Raw genomic sequence first — 14437 nt, 5'->3', positions numbered from 1 at the left:
CGGGGTTTTTTTTATTATATTTTTAAAATAGATTTATTTTAGGCTATATATTCAGAAGAAATATTAAGATGGCAGTGATAATTACTGTATTCTGTGTGCAGCACTGAGCATGAGCAGAGCTGATCTCATTTGGAGAAGAACATCTCAGGGGCCAGGTATCTTTGATGTCAAGATAGGGTTTATTTTAAACATCATCTATCTGGTTTTCTACATTAATATAGGCCCAGTCACTCACTTCTTATAGTACCTGAGTGCGTACGAATGAGTACAAAAATGCCAGGGTGTATGGGGCTGGTCCCAGTCTGAGATCTTCTATGGTAGGAGCTTATTTACATGGTGGCTGGAACAAAAAAAGACTTGCCACCCCACATCTCTCTCCTTTAATTAGTCCAGTGCAAGTCCCTTTTTGTACACCTTTTCAATCTGAAATAAATCTCTGCTCCCAGCTTGGCCCTGAAATAATCAGCAGTGTAAATCACCATTGATATAGTTATTTCAGCTGCAGTTACCATGAAGACAGCTCAAGCTCTAAGTACTGGTAGCTACAGGATGCCGGGCATCTCCAGGGCTCCCGGTAGCTCTGGGCAAGCCCCTGCACCAGCTGCTGCGGGGACTCGCCACCAAACTGACTTCCCAGCAGTGATCCACCTGCTTCTTGTTGCATCCGCTCCAGAGATGGTTTGTTCCGGTGGTGCTGCTGCAGTGCAAAGTCTCGTTCTTCATTTTCCACCCAGAAGATACTGCGTATGTACACTAAATTTTCATGCCGTAGGGCAGAATATCAGCTGATAGAATAGACAGAAGTATGTGAAGCCAGCAGTGGCATGCTAATGTATACTAACCAGGTCCTTGGCTCAGGCTAGGTCCTGTGCCTTAGCCCTGTCTTTGTAGCAAACTTTCAAAATGGTGTACCTGTTATTTTTTGCGCTCTGTTTTTATGACAATGTAGATTGAAGGCTATTCAATGTAGCTTGATTTAGTTGTGCTCTAGAGCACCTTGTAAAAGTATCCTATTGGTACTATTTTTTTTTTTTTTAATTAATTTTTTTCCCCAAAGAGTCTTAGGTGGCACTGTGGAACCCAGAATGGGACAGGGTGCTGCAGCTGAGTGAGGCGAATTGCTGTTCAGTGTTGTAGGTCCTCTGAGAAGAGAATGGCAGCTGCACACTCATCTGGGCTTTAAGGATATTTTGGTTAGACTTGTCCCACAGATCCTACAGTGTCATCTGTTGTTCTCTGCTGGAAAACATCTGTGCCTTCCCTACCTCCTATACCTGTAAATATGTGAATGACGCTAAAGATATAGAGACATCACGTATTGCTTAATTTACCCTCCGAGGTTATTTTCTAGGAGATGTGTATCAACAAAGATTTTCAGTAATTGACAGAAAAAGTGCTGACTGACTTATTAACATTTCTAGGTAATGAGATCTGTAGGGAAGTTTTAATCTTTGGAAGGTTCCGGATGAACTGCCAGTAGTTTTTTGTGTGTCTATGTTAACCTTTGCTGATTTTATACAGTGTAATTGCAAGGCTGCAAGACTAAGTTGTTGAAATAATGTTACTGCAATTTCCTGGTCTAACTAGCTGGTGTATTACATTTCAGTCCTCGTTTCTCTGCCTGTTGCATGTGCTTGGCGAGCATCTTTAGTGATTTTTCTTGTTGTAGGTCACGCCATGCTCATGTAAGGCATGCCATGCTTATATATATGCAAGCAAGCGTTTCAGTTGTAAAATGGAGTTATGAAGACTCTTCATATTACCGAGGATTTTTTTTTCCCTTTTCTGCCACAGAAGCGTTGAAGCAAATTTCCCTTGCAACTTTTCTTTTTTCTTTTTTTTTTTACCTTCTCTTGAGTGCCAGTAAAATGGGTGGGTTTTTATGTTTAATTAGCATTTCTTATAAGGTCTGCCTTTAGACCAGTACCCATTTTCTAAATTGTACTTCTGTAGGGTTGGAAAAATCATGGTAACCAGATGCAGTATTTGTCTCTGGCCTGGCAAAGTGTTAGATTTAACAAAAGAAGCTAATAGAAATGTTCAAATTGACCCTTCTCATCATTTGGACTTCTTGGAGCTCAATCAATCTCTCATTATTATCAGAGTTATTCACGCAGAGGCAAAAGTGCTAGTATTTCTCATAATCAGCCCTTGAGCCAGACGTAATTTGCAATTTTGAAGCATTGTATTTTGAAACAATAATGCATTAAAATGAACAGAGCAGGAATTAGAAGTATAGTTTTGGAGAGAACGCGTTGAAGAGTAGCCATGGTTTAAACGCTCTCTCTAAGCGCTCTTAGTGGACACTGGTAATTAGAGGCATACAAAGTAGTATTATTAGCACCTAAATTGGTCCACAATTTTTAAACGAGTTTGTGGAGTGTGACAAATGCAACAACAGAAGTGTGCCCGTCTCGCTGCATGGTTGCAGGGCAGCAGTTGTCAGGTGGGAGCGCTGGGGTAAGGTTTTGTGTCCTGCTCAGTACAGTGCGAGCAAGAGACGGTCGGCTAGACTTGGGACCCAGCGCACGGGGAAGGAGCATTTTACCCCGACTCAGAAAAATTGCTTATGTTACAGAAGAATAACTACATTGTACTTTAGATAGTCAGGCACCTATTAATAGTACGCTGCTGCTGCTGCTTAGATCTAGGAATTTTTTTTATCCCTATGGATGGTATTAAGTATTGCAAAGTAGAGGGTTGTATGTCTGCTTTTATGGATGTAGTCTGTGAAAAACAAGTTGACATACTGAAGGCCTTCATTCAAACTTTTTCAGGAGCCTGCTCTTTACTTTGTAAGTGAGACTTCCTTTTTTTGCAATTTGTATTTACAGTTTTTCAATTACTGTTTAACATCTTACTGCCCAGTACTGAATTACCTAACAGGGCACTGCAAATTCTGTCTGAGAGGGGGGACAGGAGCATTTGTAAGTACGTTAAATGACAGTAATGAAAGGATATGTTGCCCATTAAGATTACATTATCTATTAGAAGACTGAATTAGCTTGGCTGTGTCACATGTATGAGCTACTTCCTTCACTGACAAATAGCACACACTTAGTGTATCAAATTTAATCCTGGGGCAAGTAACTTTGTGGTCAATAACCGCTCTCTTTTTTGAATACATGCACAACTTTAAAGAGTTTTTGCCACACAAGCAAACTTTAAAATGCTTAGACTGTTACAAAACTTCCATTAAAATGTCATGTACTGCTTCTGTGGTTGCTCCCATCATTGATGATTGCTAACATAGTTGTATCTAAGCAGAAGCTTTCTTTTTTATTCCTGATTCCTTCAGGGATGCCGCAGTCCACAGTTTAACAGGTTTTGGCTGACCACCATGAAAATGAGTTATTTATGGTGACTTTTAGTATGCTGTGGTATTGCTTACTGAGTTGATTCGGCCATACAACAGAAGAATCTCTTGTCTGTTTGCTGACTTACTGCTGCCTTTCAAATATTATCATTGTAAAATTATCCTCACTTCCTTTGAAGCCTGTTTTTAAACTGCAGTAGTTTGGATTAGTTGTTAGGTTTTTTCCTTATTTTTTGTGATTTACTTATTTATTTATTTATTAGAACTGTCAATGGCCTCAGCTAGCTTTAGGCAATCATGAAAGGCAATGCAAGAAGATTATCTTGTGTTTAGAAATTTGCAAACAGATGGTCTCACCATAAAAGAAATCTGTTTTTAAAAGTTCCACCATTTTATGCTGGAAGTAAATATTACAAATGCTTAAGTTGTGAAAAGAGAGCTACTTGGTGTGAATAATATTCTGCTTGTTGTGTCATGCCTTTCAGGAAATGTTATCGAAACTGTTTATGAAAATAATTGAATGAAACCTCATGACATGTCTCTTGGTTTGGCATGATACCCATTTTCTATGAAGTTGGGATACTGACTCACAAAGACAGGCAGATTAAGCTTCAGTGGCTGGAAACAGTTACCGATCCCATGTGTTGTTTCCACTTCTTTCCAGGAAGTTGTTGTGGGGATCACTGGTGATGTTGCACATGAAGTGTTGGGATTTATGTGCCATCCTCACTGTGTTTTTGAGTAGCCTTAGTTTGGTGAGATGTACTAGAATCCTCACCTGAACGGTGCTGAAAAACGGTTTTTAATGTTTGGAAAGTGAGGCAGAGGGTTGTGGGAGAAAATGTGTGAGTACATCACAGAAGACCTTCACGTGCTTTACAGTACTTGTGGGCGGCAACTTCAGAGAGGGCTGATAATTTGGAGTGATAACCACTTTGGTTCTACTGGTTTAAATTTCTGTGTTCATGACTGAGCACGTGAGTTTCTCTATTGCTTGCAGGCAAACTGTATTGCTCTGAAGAGGTACAAGTGTACCTCTCCAGAGGTATTCTCCATTTTCAGGAGAGGAAACCTTTCTTGGTTTGGGACAGCAGAAAAACTGGGAAACCTCCTGGCAGGGGTCTTCTGCTGAATGTTGCACCAGAAGGATTGCTGCTCTATCAGTTTTAACATAGGCAACGAAACCCGTGGAAAATGAAAAGTTATAAATGTTCATTTTAACTATGCCCACAAGCTCCTACATCAAGGTGCCTTGCTCCTGCTGCTGTACATCAGTATTTCTGTATCATCTCAGTGCTGCTGCTGAGTGACTCCAGCAGTCATCCCACTCCCTCCTAACAAGTAGAATTTGATCTACTAATTTGATTAGATGTGATAACTGGCTATTTCTAGAAATACATTGCAAATATGTAAATGTTTGCACTTACAAGCATATTTTTAAAGATAGCACTTGCACAATTTTGCTTGGAAAGGAAGGCTTGTAAACTCTCAAGTCATCACTAGCCAGGGTAATTTTTGTTTGTGCGCTATGTTGAATCCTTGTTTATGCTTATTAAATTTTATTTTAGGAACAGAATGTTTCTGTGTGTCACAATAATCTTTTGCAAAATAAATCTTATGATTTTGCTGATACAGCAGGGTGAAAAACATCACAGAAATCATTGCAAAATCCTTTGAGTAGTGTTAGGTTGTGTGTGTGTGTGAATACTGTTTGCTGCTATGGGGAAAAGAACATGCCTTGAAGACAGAAAGCACTGATAGAATAGCTCAAGACACTTAGCATTTGTTAATTTTTAATGATGGTCTTTTTTCTATTAAGGAACATAATGCTACTGAACTTCTGTCTCAATCAATTTTTGTGTTTTTTCATTAATCAACTAATGCATGTTTCTTCTATAGCTCTTTATTCTAATGAAATATGTGGATGATTTGGCAGACGACAATGATCTCATCAGTAACGCATCAGAGTAAAATCCATTTAGCAGATTATATGTATCTTTTTTTTTATATCAAGGTTGCTTATATATATTCTTTTAAACTGAAGCTGTTTTTGAGATAAGTTGTAAATGTGAAATTTCTGTTCCTACCACTCATACATCCTCCTTCCTTCATTTGTTCTATGTATTTCTTTATGCAAAATCATTTACATGTTCTTTATGTCTACATGAGTATTTTATATACATTTCACATATTTTATACATATGGCATCATGCTGTAGCTTGAGCTTGTTCTTTAAATGTTCTGTTACATTCTCTTCTCTGTTGAGTCTCACACTGTTTAGTTGCTCTGATGCATTGGCCCAAAACCACTGAAGGCACTTGCTAGTCAGTGCCTCTCTGTCAAACGCGATAGGCTTTGGATTAGGCCACCTCCTACTTGGTGACAGTCATTCAGGCAAGTAAGCTTGAAAGTAAGCCAGCTAGGGACTGACAGAGAGGTTTAGGTATGCATTTTATTTGATTAGATTATCCAGAGTTCATGGGATTTCCTATTTGAGGGTCAAGCTTTGGGCGCATAGGTCTGTGTTCTTGTCTTTTTATTAATAATAATGTGACAAACTGGTATCACAGGGTCTGAGGATGGTCCTTTCCTCTGATGTGACTTGGCCGTTATATTCTAGAGATCATACTTTTAAAAAATGGTCCTCTTACATTTTTTCATTTCTTCACTTAATGTGATTGCTATTGTTGGCTGAATTTGAGGATTAAGTCTGGATCTGTGAATATGATTTTGAGCATTTACTCTTATCTTGAAACTTTCTCTAACCCTTAATGTAAAAGGAGAATTAAGAAGCTATAAATTAAGTAGAACCCTGGAGTATCTTGGCAATTAGAGTGAACAAGATTTCAGCTGCTGTCTTTCATCAATTTCTCACACTCTTGGATAGACAGGGTATTTTTAATTTACAACCTGTATTTCAATTAGTCATAGAAGTTTTTTCTTGAAGCTTTTGCTTATGCAGTTACTGAATAAAATTAAACTGCTTTTTAGCTGTACTTTTTATAACAAGGTTTAGATGAGAGAGCTACTGAATAAACTAGCTGTTACGTGAGGTAGTGTTCCTGTATTTATTAAGGTTGTTACTATTACAAAGAGATTATTCTATAACCATACAGTATGTGTCCTCAAAGAAGTATTAAGCTATGTCTATGAAAGAATATGTTTATGAACAGAAAGGTAATTTTTTTATTATTATTTGGGGTTTGGAGGAAGATGTGCACTTTCATTTTGCTCTTTATTTTTCACCATAAGTAATAATATTCTAAGAATTCAGACTGGGGGAAGTGGTGGCCACACGTCAGTGTGGTGCTGCTATGGCTGCAGGTGCTCCACAGTATCTGGTGTAGCTCAAGTTTTAGCATTAGAACTTTTTTTGTCATGAATGTGTTAACTTTGTGAGGCAGTAGTGTATGCCATTTTGCTGCACATCATGCGGTAGCTTGTGTCTGTGCTTTGGTATCTCATGCACTGATTTAGGTAGGGCTTTTATAGCTCACAGTCAAATTGTTGGCACTGAACTTAGCAAATGACAGGAGCTTGAAATTAGATTCCCAGGATTGTCTGAACATCAGTGTCACAGATGCTCCTTTCCTGCACTGTTTTGTTTTTTAATTCCAACGGTAGTTCTCACCTTTGTTTTTAAATGCTGTCCTCCTTTTCACTAATGCAAGGAGCATTGATGGTGCACAGATCCTTGGAGGTGGAGTTCTCATGTCTGCTTCAGAAGGCAAGTTTAATTTCATTTGCATTTGTAAGAACTGCAACAAGTATGCCAGCAGCCAGCCTCACAGCAATGAGAATGAGACCATCACAGGTTCAGACAAGAGCCTGAAAATCTCCAGGTGCTTCAGGCACTCGCTAACCAGCTGCGTGCAGCGGAGAACAGCTCCCGCATCTGTGAAGTGAGCAGCGAGGGCTGGGATCAAATCACTTGGCAGTATCCTCAAGGCCATGTCCTTGCAGAAGTCTAGAGTCTCTCTGACACAGGACAAATGATTGCTATTTTACAAGAGAGATATCATTAACAATTGCACTTTGGGAGTTTCCAGCCTTAGGTTGTTATCATTAAGTGAGCAGTCACTTCAGTGGGGGAAGTTACTACGTGGGTGTGCCAGGATATTCAATATATGGAAGAAACAGTATTGGAAGCAGTAAGGTTCCAAAGTTGCCATGGGTCATGTATGGGACATACACCTGAACTCCATCTTCCCTTCCTTTTGAGTACCTGAGCAGTAAAGAAGTAAGCTTCAGAATGATGCAAATGCTGGTGGATTGTGGGGAAGGTGTCACACACATTAATGTTCGCGGGGCAAGTCAGGGACTATACCACTTGCACATTTAAGAAGGTGAAACTTTTACAAAGCTAAGCCAGATCTTTTCACTGAGCCGATGCATTCAATTTGGGGTGTATTAAATACTGGGAGTAATTCTGGGGACCTGACTGACGCTTTGCTTCCTTTGACTCACACAACTACACAAGGGCCACTGGAGAGCAGCAGGGAAGGGCTTTCCCACTGGCTGTGAAGACAGTGCAGGGTGGCTGAGGGATGTACATTTGGTGTTTTGAAATTGCATAGACTTCTTGAATTTTAGTGGTCTCAATCTCTAATTTTTATTTCTAAGTGTCCTGTTTTACTTAATATTCATGAATCAGAATACGAAACATCTACCAGAGGAAATTAGAAGGACTGGTGATTTTGAATAGCTTGACCCCAGTGTAATCACCACAGTACAGCTGAGGGAGTGTTAACAGTTCACTTTAATGGTGTGCCTTAGTATTGCTGGATGTTGCTTTTCTGTAGTTAAACTTGGCTTGAATATGAATCTTAAATAATTTATAAATGTCTGTCATAAATATGGTGGAGAGGATGCTGATTTGGGCTGCGGGTTTCATTATGACTATAAATTGTACTTCATGGAGCAAACACTTTCAATAGAAATAAATAGCAAACACATTTATTGTTAGCAAGAGTAATCTTACCAGAACCTTTGAATCATGTTTGGAGTGGGGAGTGCTGACTGCTCCTACAGAAATAAAAGGGCTCTACGTGTGTGTGTGTGTGTACGTAGGTATCCCCATCGCAGTTCTTTTAAATACCTTTCTCAAGTGCTCGGTGGAGCCTGGAAAATGTTTTTCCTTTGTTTGTCTGTTACTTCTACTGTTGTAAGCTGAAGCTTAACAGAGATGCTGTTAGACTTGCGATCTCGGTGGAAAAGAGAAATCTGGAGCTTGTAAATATTTTTGGACAGAGGTCTTGCTAAAAGTATGCAGACTTGTTCAGCCAGGCTCATTTAGGGCAGCGTGTTTCCAAACTGTTCTGCAGCTCTGTGACTTATGAGTATCATGAAGATGCTATCTGTGCAGGTGATGCTGGTAAAAACACAAAGCCACAATCAGGGAGTGGGGAGGACAGCATTGATTATTCCGGGTTCGAGTGTAGGGACAGTGCAGTTAATGTTGCTGAACTTGTTACAGGCAGTGGTGATTATGGCAGATATATCACTTCTGCGCGTGTCAAAGTCCAGAGAAGGCAACTTTGCAAGACCAGTGTGGTTCATACTCTGCCAGGCTGCCCATTGCCGGGATGACCGCAGAGCTTGGCAGAGATCGGCACTGGAAAGTCTCCTGTCAGAGTGAGGACAATATGGCCATCCTGGGAAAGGACCAGAGATGTCTTCTGGAGACTTTATCAGGACTGTCCCCGAGGGCAGAAGGAATGTTCATTCCCCGATGATCAGAAGAAAACCCTGAAAGAGAAGAAGGATGGTGCCACAGCTTGCTCACGAGGCAAAGCAAATTGAACCCCACTGCTGCTCTAAGGGCTGCCTGTGCGGTAAACCCACCTCTGCCTCGTGCCATGCAGCACGAGCCTGGTGTGTTCTGGACTCGAATGGTTGGATCTGGAAAACTCAAACCATCGATTTTTGCTAGGTTTGCATTATATGTTAACATTAGAAGTACTCTCCCCACAATCATGCAGCCTGACCAGACATTTACTAGATTGCTTACAAGGATTATTAGAAATTTCCTGTGTACTTTATTTTTTTTTAATAAGGTATTGATTTCAATATATTCCTGTTCATACTTGCAATAAATTGATTTATGGTGGTAGAAATTCTGTTTTGCTGCCAAAACCTGATGGGTACTAGCTAATTCAATTTTTTCTTTTTTTTTTCTTTTTTTTTTAACCACTAGTTCTTTTTCAAAAATAAACTGGCTACTCCAGAATTGGGTTCCTTTGCTTTGCCTGACATTTTGAATGGGTCAAGGAAGGTCAAGAGACAGAAGCAAACGCGGGCATCCCAGAGATGCTGTGCTACAGTGCCACATATGTTGTGTGTCTCCTCGCAGCTCTGCGTGTTCTGTCAGTCAGACCCCTGCCACCCCCGGCACTCTCTGTGTATCAGGGTAAAATGGCTCAGTTCCACTGTTTTTCTGGCAAAACTCCTCCGTTGGCTAGAGGATTTAGGGCTATTTTAAATTAACCGTGCTCTTTTGTCTGGTGTATGACATCCAGAACTTGATTTGAATCTCTTCTGTCATTGATGTAAATGTTTTCTATAATGGTTTTGACTACCCTCTAATAAATAGGTTGATGTTTTAAAAGATACATGCTGGTGTTTCTAGTCACTGAATTTAAGTATGTCAGTTTTACATATAACACATTATAAAATCAGATACAACATATTATAAAATCAGAGACTTCAACTTTATGTAGTATTTTGTGTTTCTTAACCATATCATGTCTTCTGCCTTTCCCTTTTCAGATTATTTTTAATGAACAATTTTAGTTTTCATATGCCTGAATTACTCTGGAAAGGAGCAATCTGGGAACTGTGGAGAACAGCCATGCACTTCAAAGTTTGTGTACATGCTCCTACACTGTAATTTTGTGTTGTGTTTTTAAACAGCTGCCCTAAGAGCCATAAACATCGTTATGCAGTGTAATAATATCTCTTGACTGAGTGGCCAGAAATTAATCTTTCTGCAGGGTCGCTGTGTGGTACGTCTTCAGCCCACACAATGGCTTTGTACTAGAATCAACAGGAACAAAAGGGAGAATATTATAAATGCCTGGTGGACTCTAAATATTTTAAACAGTTTACATTCATGGGTCAGAAGAAAGTTTTAAGAACTCTGTTTTATTTCACTGTTTGTGAGCATTCGGTGTGTCCTGTGCACACCATTGCTGGACTTTGCAAGTTTCAGTGCTTTCATTTCACTTTTGATGTGAACCTGAGTGTGAAGTACCACAAAGTGTCAGTCTGTTCTCATCTGAGCGTTTGATTAAAAAAAAGTAAAATTCTTGCTGCTTTTGGTATGAAAAATGATCCAGCGTTTAAAAGGTATGTATTATAATAAGATACTGTTTAATAGATACGTGTTATCCCTTCTGCCTTAAATAGAAAGTTGTCATCGGAACTTTAGATGTATTTAAGGGCTATATTTATGTGTTTGTTTAGTTCGCGGTATACAAAAGTCATTCCTTTCAGAGTAGGTCTGAAATATCTAAGAAATACACGCAACTTTGTCCTAATAATAACTGAGTATCTCAAATGCCAAACTGTGCTCTCCCTGAAAGTCTAAAAGAAAACAGTGGAATGTGCAAATATGGAAGAAACTTAAAATACTTGAAATGTAGCCGGTAGAGAGGAAGAGGAGATGTGAGGAGGGCAAACACTGGGTTGGCAGCATCCCGCTCCGTCTGGGACAGCGCAGCCAGCTCCATCCCTCCACTCACCCTCCTTGCCCTGGAACACCCTTGGGGAAAAGAGTCACGAGTAACAAAGTTTAATAAAAACTTGGTGCTGAAAAAGAATAATTTTCCGGTTTTGGATGGCGTCCACTGTGTGGTGAAACTGCTCGTGTGGAGCGGGTGTGGAGGGTGGTACTGCATATGGGGCAGTTGTCAGATATACAGCGCAGTGTCTCGCAGTCCATACGTGAAAGTCTTCACTTAATGTAAACTTGAGTTGCGTTCTTTGGCAGTGATAGCGTTGAGTAATTTCTAAAACATTGTTTGACTGTGTATTTAAGAATAGTGACCCCAAAATCCTGGCAGAAAAAAGGAATGTGGTCCTATTTTCTTTTGTTTTGTTTTGTTCTGTTCTTTAGTGAGGAATTTTATAAACTTTTAAGAGGAGTGAAATAAAAACACAATTAAAAAACCCTTCACAAAAAACCCAAAAGCAGCCTGAAAATATTAAAAATTGAGATTCTGAGGTCTTTGCACTTTCCCTTCCTGGTTTCCAAGCAGCCCTTCTTGGAGGACTCTCTTTGTCATAGGAAAAGGAAAATACAGTTGTGTTCATTTCACAAGTTAGATTCTTTTTTTGTGTGTTATTAACAGGTTTGGCAAACATCGCAAAGATGACAAGAGTGAGAAAACTGGTAAAATAAAAGTGCAGGAAGCTCTTACTTCAGAAGAGGAGAGAATACGAATGAAGCAAGAACAGGAGAGGTAGACTTCAGTATTTGCTTAAACCTTGATAGAGGGAGTTTGTTTTTAAATTAAATAACTGAAGTTCAGTTTTCACTGATGAAATTTCTCAAATGTTGATATGTTTATATACTTTAAATAACAAGACAAAGCTGGATTTATTTTGGACATTAGTATCAACAGCTTTTTTGGCTGCATTAAGCATCTTTTATAGACCCAGAGCTCCTTTCCTTATTGAGGAGACTGGAGTAATAATATGAAATATTTTCTCTATACATTCTATAACTGATTTTATTGACATTTTCAGAAAACAAATATTTATATAGAATGAAATATGTTTTGTATTTTTCTTGAGTCTTGCATATCTAGTTTTTTCATTGATATATTTAGAAAAAAAGCTAAAAATTATACTTATCAGTATATTTGTCACTGGAGTTCAGTCTATTTATGTGTCATGCAGTCTGTTTATGGAATGATATGTATATTAAACTGCTAATTGTAAAAATGAGTGGTGAGTACCTCTATTTTTCCTTGTCAGCTTCCCTTACCATTAAAAACCTATATATGTCATGCTCTTCTCAACATTTCCAATCTACTTTTCATCCTGTCTCTTGTAGCCCCAGATATTGGGGCTTAGACTCTGGTATCTCTTACATCAATTTAGTCAAAATCTTGGAAAGCTTAGGTCATAAATTAACTAGTATTCAGGGATGCGCGTGGAGAGAAGACCTCTTTGAGTAGACAGATCTTCAGTAAGGAGACAAACTAAAGGCTTACAAAGTTTGAATGCTGAATGGTAAATAGGTTCAGATACATTTAGCAGTGAAAGTGAACTATTAATTGGGATGATGTATCTAAAAATTATGCTATAGGTCAGCCATAAATTGAGGATTGGTGCAGGAACTATGGAGGGAAATTTTGTGGTCCTTGTACAGGAGGTATGACTACTTAGTCCTAATGATCCCTTTGACCATCATCTCTATGCACCTTGGTCTTCTGTGGGTAAGAACAGAAGTTTATAAACGATAGCTTCATCACTCTAACAGCTCACCGGAAGAGCAGAGCCACAGTAACTCTTGTGTAGTCCCCTCAGTTAAATCTAAAATGGTTTGCTTTCAGTTCTTTCAGGCTTGAGTGATTTACATTACAGTTAAGGCAGGCTAGGAGTATACATTTCTTAGTTACTGAAGATCAGCAGTAACTTGTTAAACTGCAGAAACTTTATCACTTGTGACCATCTGTTTGGATTACATTATGGGAAATTTTTTACTCTTTAACAGATATACTAGCATAAATTAATGAAAAAAAAAATTCATGTCTTTCTCCATCCATTCTGACAGTAGAGGGTGGCTGGATCACAGTGCTTGGTTATTTTTTACTTGTCTGATTGGGTTTTATTTTCCTTTTTTTAACAAAAGTGAAGCAGGGTCATTAAATTTGTTCCTGTTTTTAAGAGTAATGTGCTTTCAGATTAAATGGTAAAGGGGAATACTGGAACTGAAGGAAGTAAGTGACTTTGGATATGAGGGTGTTCATGCAGTCAACTTCCCTTTACTTCCCTTTCCCTTTCCCTTTACCCTTTCCCTTTACCAGCCACTTTGTGAATAAACTCATGCCAGGGGTGCAGAGACATTGAAAGCTGCCTCCATCGCTCCAGCCGGCTCAGGGCAGGGGGAAGGTTAGCCACACGTGCACAGTGCCGAACCCAAGCTTGCCCAGCAGAGAGAGTTTCTTAGTAACCTTATGTCCCCAGAAAATCAGCCATATACATTTATTCAAAGAAGAAAGACTTGAGGTTTGAGTTAGTAACGCTTTCTCTCTTTCCATTCTCTCTCTCTGTGTCTCTGTGTCTTTCTGTCTCTCTCAGTAAGAATGGTGAGAGTATAGACTGTCCATGTGGTGATGTAAGAGAGGTTGCAATAGTCACGCTGGGTACCAAGGTAGAATTATGAAATTATTGTATAGCCCCTCAATGCATGAAGCAAATTCCTAATCTCTGTCCATCAAGTTATGCTAACCGATTTGAATCTTTCCTGGAATCTCACTCCTCGTGTGTCATAAAAACAGTTTCATGTGTTCACTGAAACGGCAGAAAATGCATGTGCCAGAACTTCATAACAGCTTGATGTTATCCTCCTCCTCCCGTTACTTTCTTTCCATAACTGTGTATTTGCTTTCCTTTGTGTTATGTCTTTAAGAGAATGCAAGTTCTTTGGGGTAGCGGCATGTACAACTAATAAAAGACAATAAAATAGCAACCAAATGTGTGAGGTGCTTCCTTATGTTTCTGAAAAATTCAGATGTTGATTTGGTCCATAAAGTCTAAATATTTTTGCAGTTAGATTGCAGGGAGTTTCCTTTTGATCCTGTAAAATAATGATGTTAGATACATGCTATTAATGAAGAGTACTCTTGCAAATTAACTGAACAATCCCTCAGAATGCTTACTGGCAGGCAGAGTAAAATATTACTGTCTTAACAGATGTTGGTTCATAATGGCTGCTATTTTAACTTTTGTTTTCTGTGGGTTTTTTCCCCCTCGATGTTTTTAGCAGTACAATTCACTTGCTCTGCTTTACTTGGTATTTGATACTATATACCTCTATAATGATGCAATACTTTGGGGAAATAGGTTGGATTTAATGAATTTACTATGTATGAGAGGCTAGGAGCAAAAATC

The 14437-nt window shown here is 39.0% G+C and overlaps 1 protein-coding gene across 1 annotated transcript in view; it reads left to right on the top strand.

Moving 5' to 3' along the window:
- The window catches only part of LOC104073759 (partitioning defective 3 homolog), a 66597-nt gene extending 52577 nt beyond the window's left edge, over positions 1 to 14020 (top strand). Inside the window, exons 10-11 of the mRNA XM_009573648.1 lie at positions 11668 to 11778; positions 13625 to 14020. Of these exons, the coding sequence (XP_009571943.1) occupies positions 11668 to 11778; positions 13625 to 13709 (196 nt within the window). The 3' untranslated portion in view covers positions 13710 to 14020. The remainder of the gene's footprint in view (positions 1 to 11667; positions 11779 to 13624) is intronic.
- Positions 14021 to 14437: the final 417 nt, after the last annotated feature.

The sequence above is a fragment of the Fulmarus glacialis genome, unplaced genomic scaffold, assembly GCF_000690835.1.
Source record: "Fulmarus glacialis isolate BGI_N327 unplaced genomic scaffold, ASM69083v1 scaffold25922, whole genome shotgun sequence".
NCBI lineage: Eukaryota > Metazoa > Chordata > Aves > Procellariiformes > Procellariidae > Fulmarus > Fulmarus glacialis.
This window is presented reverse-complemented; position numbering and strand designations above follow the sequence as displayed.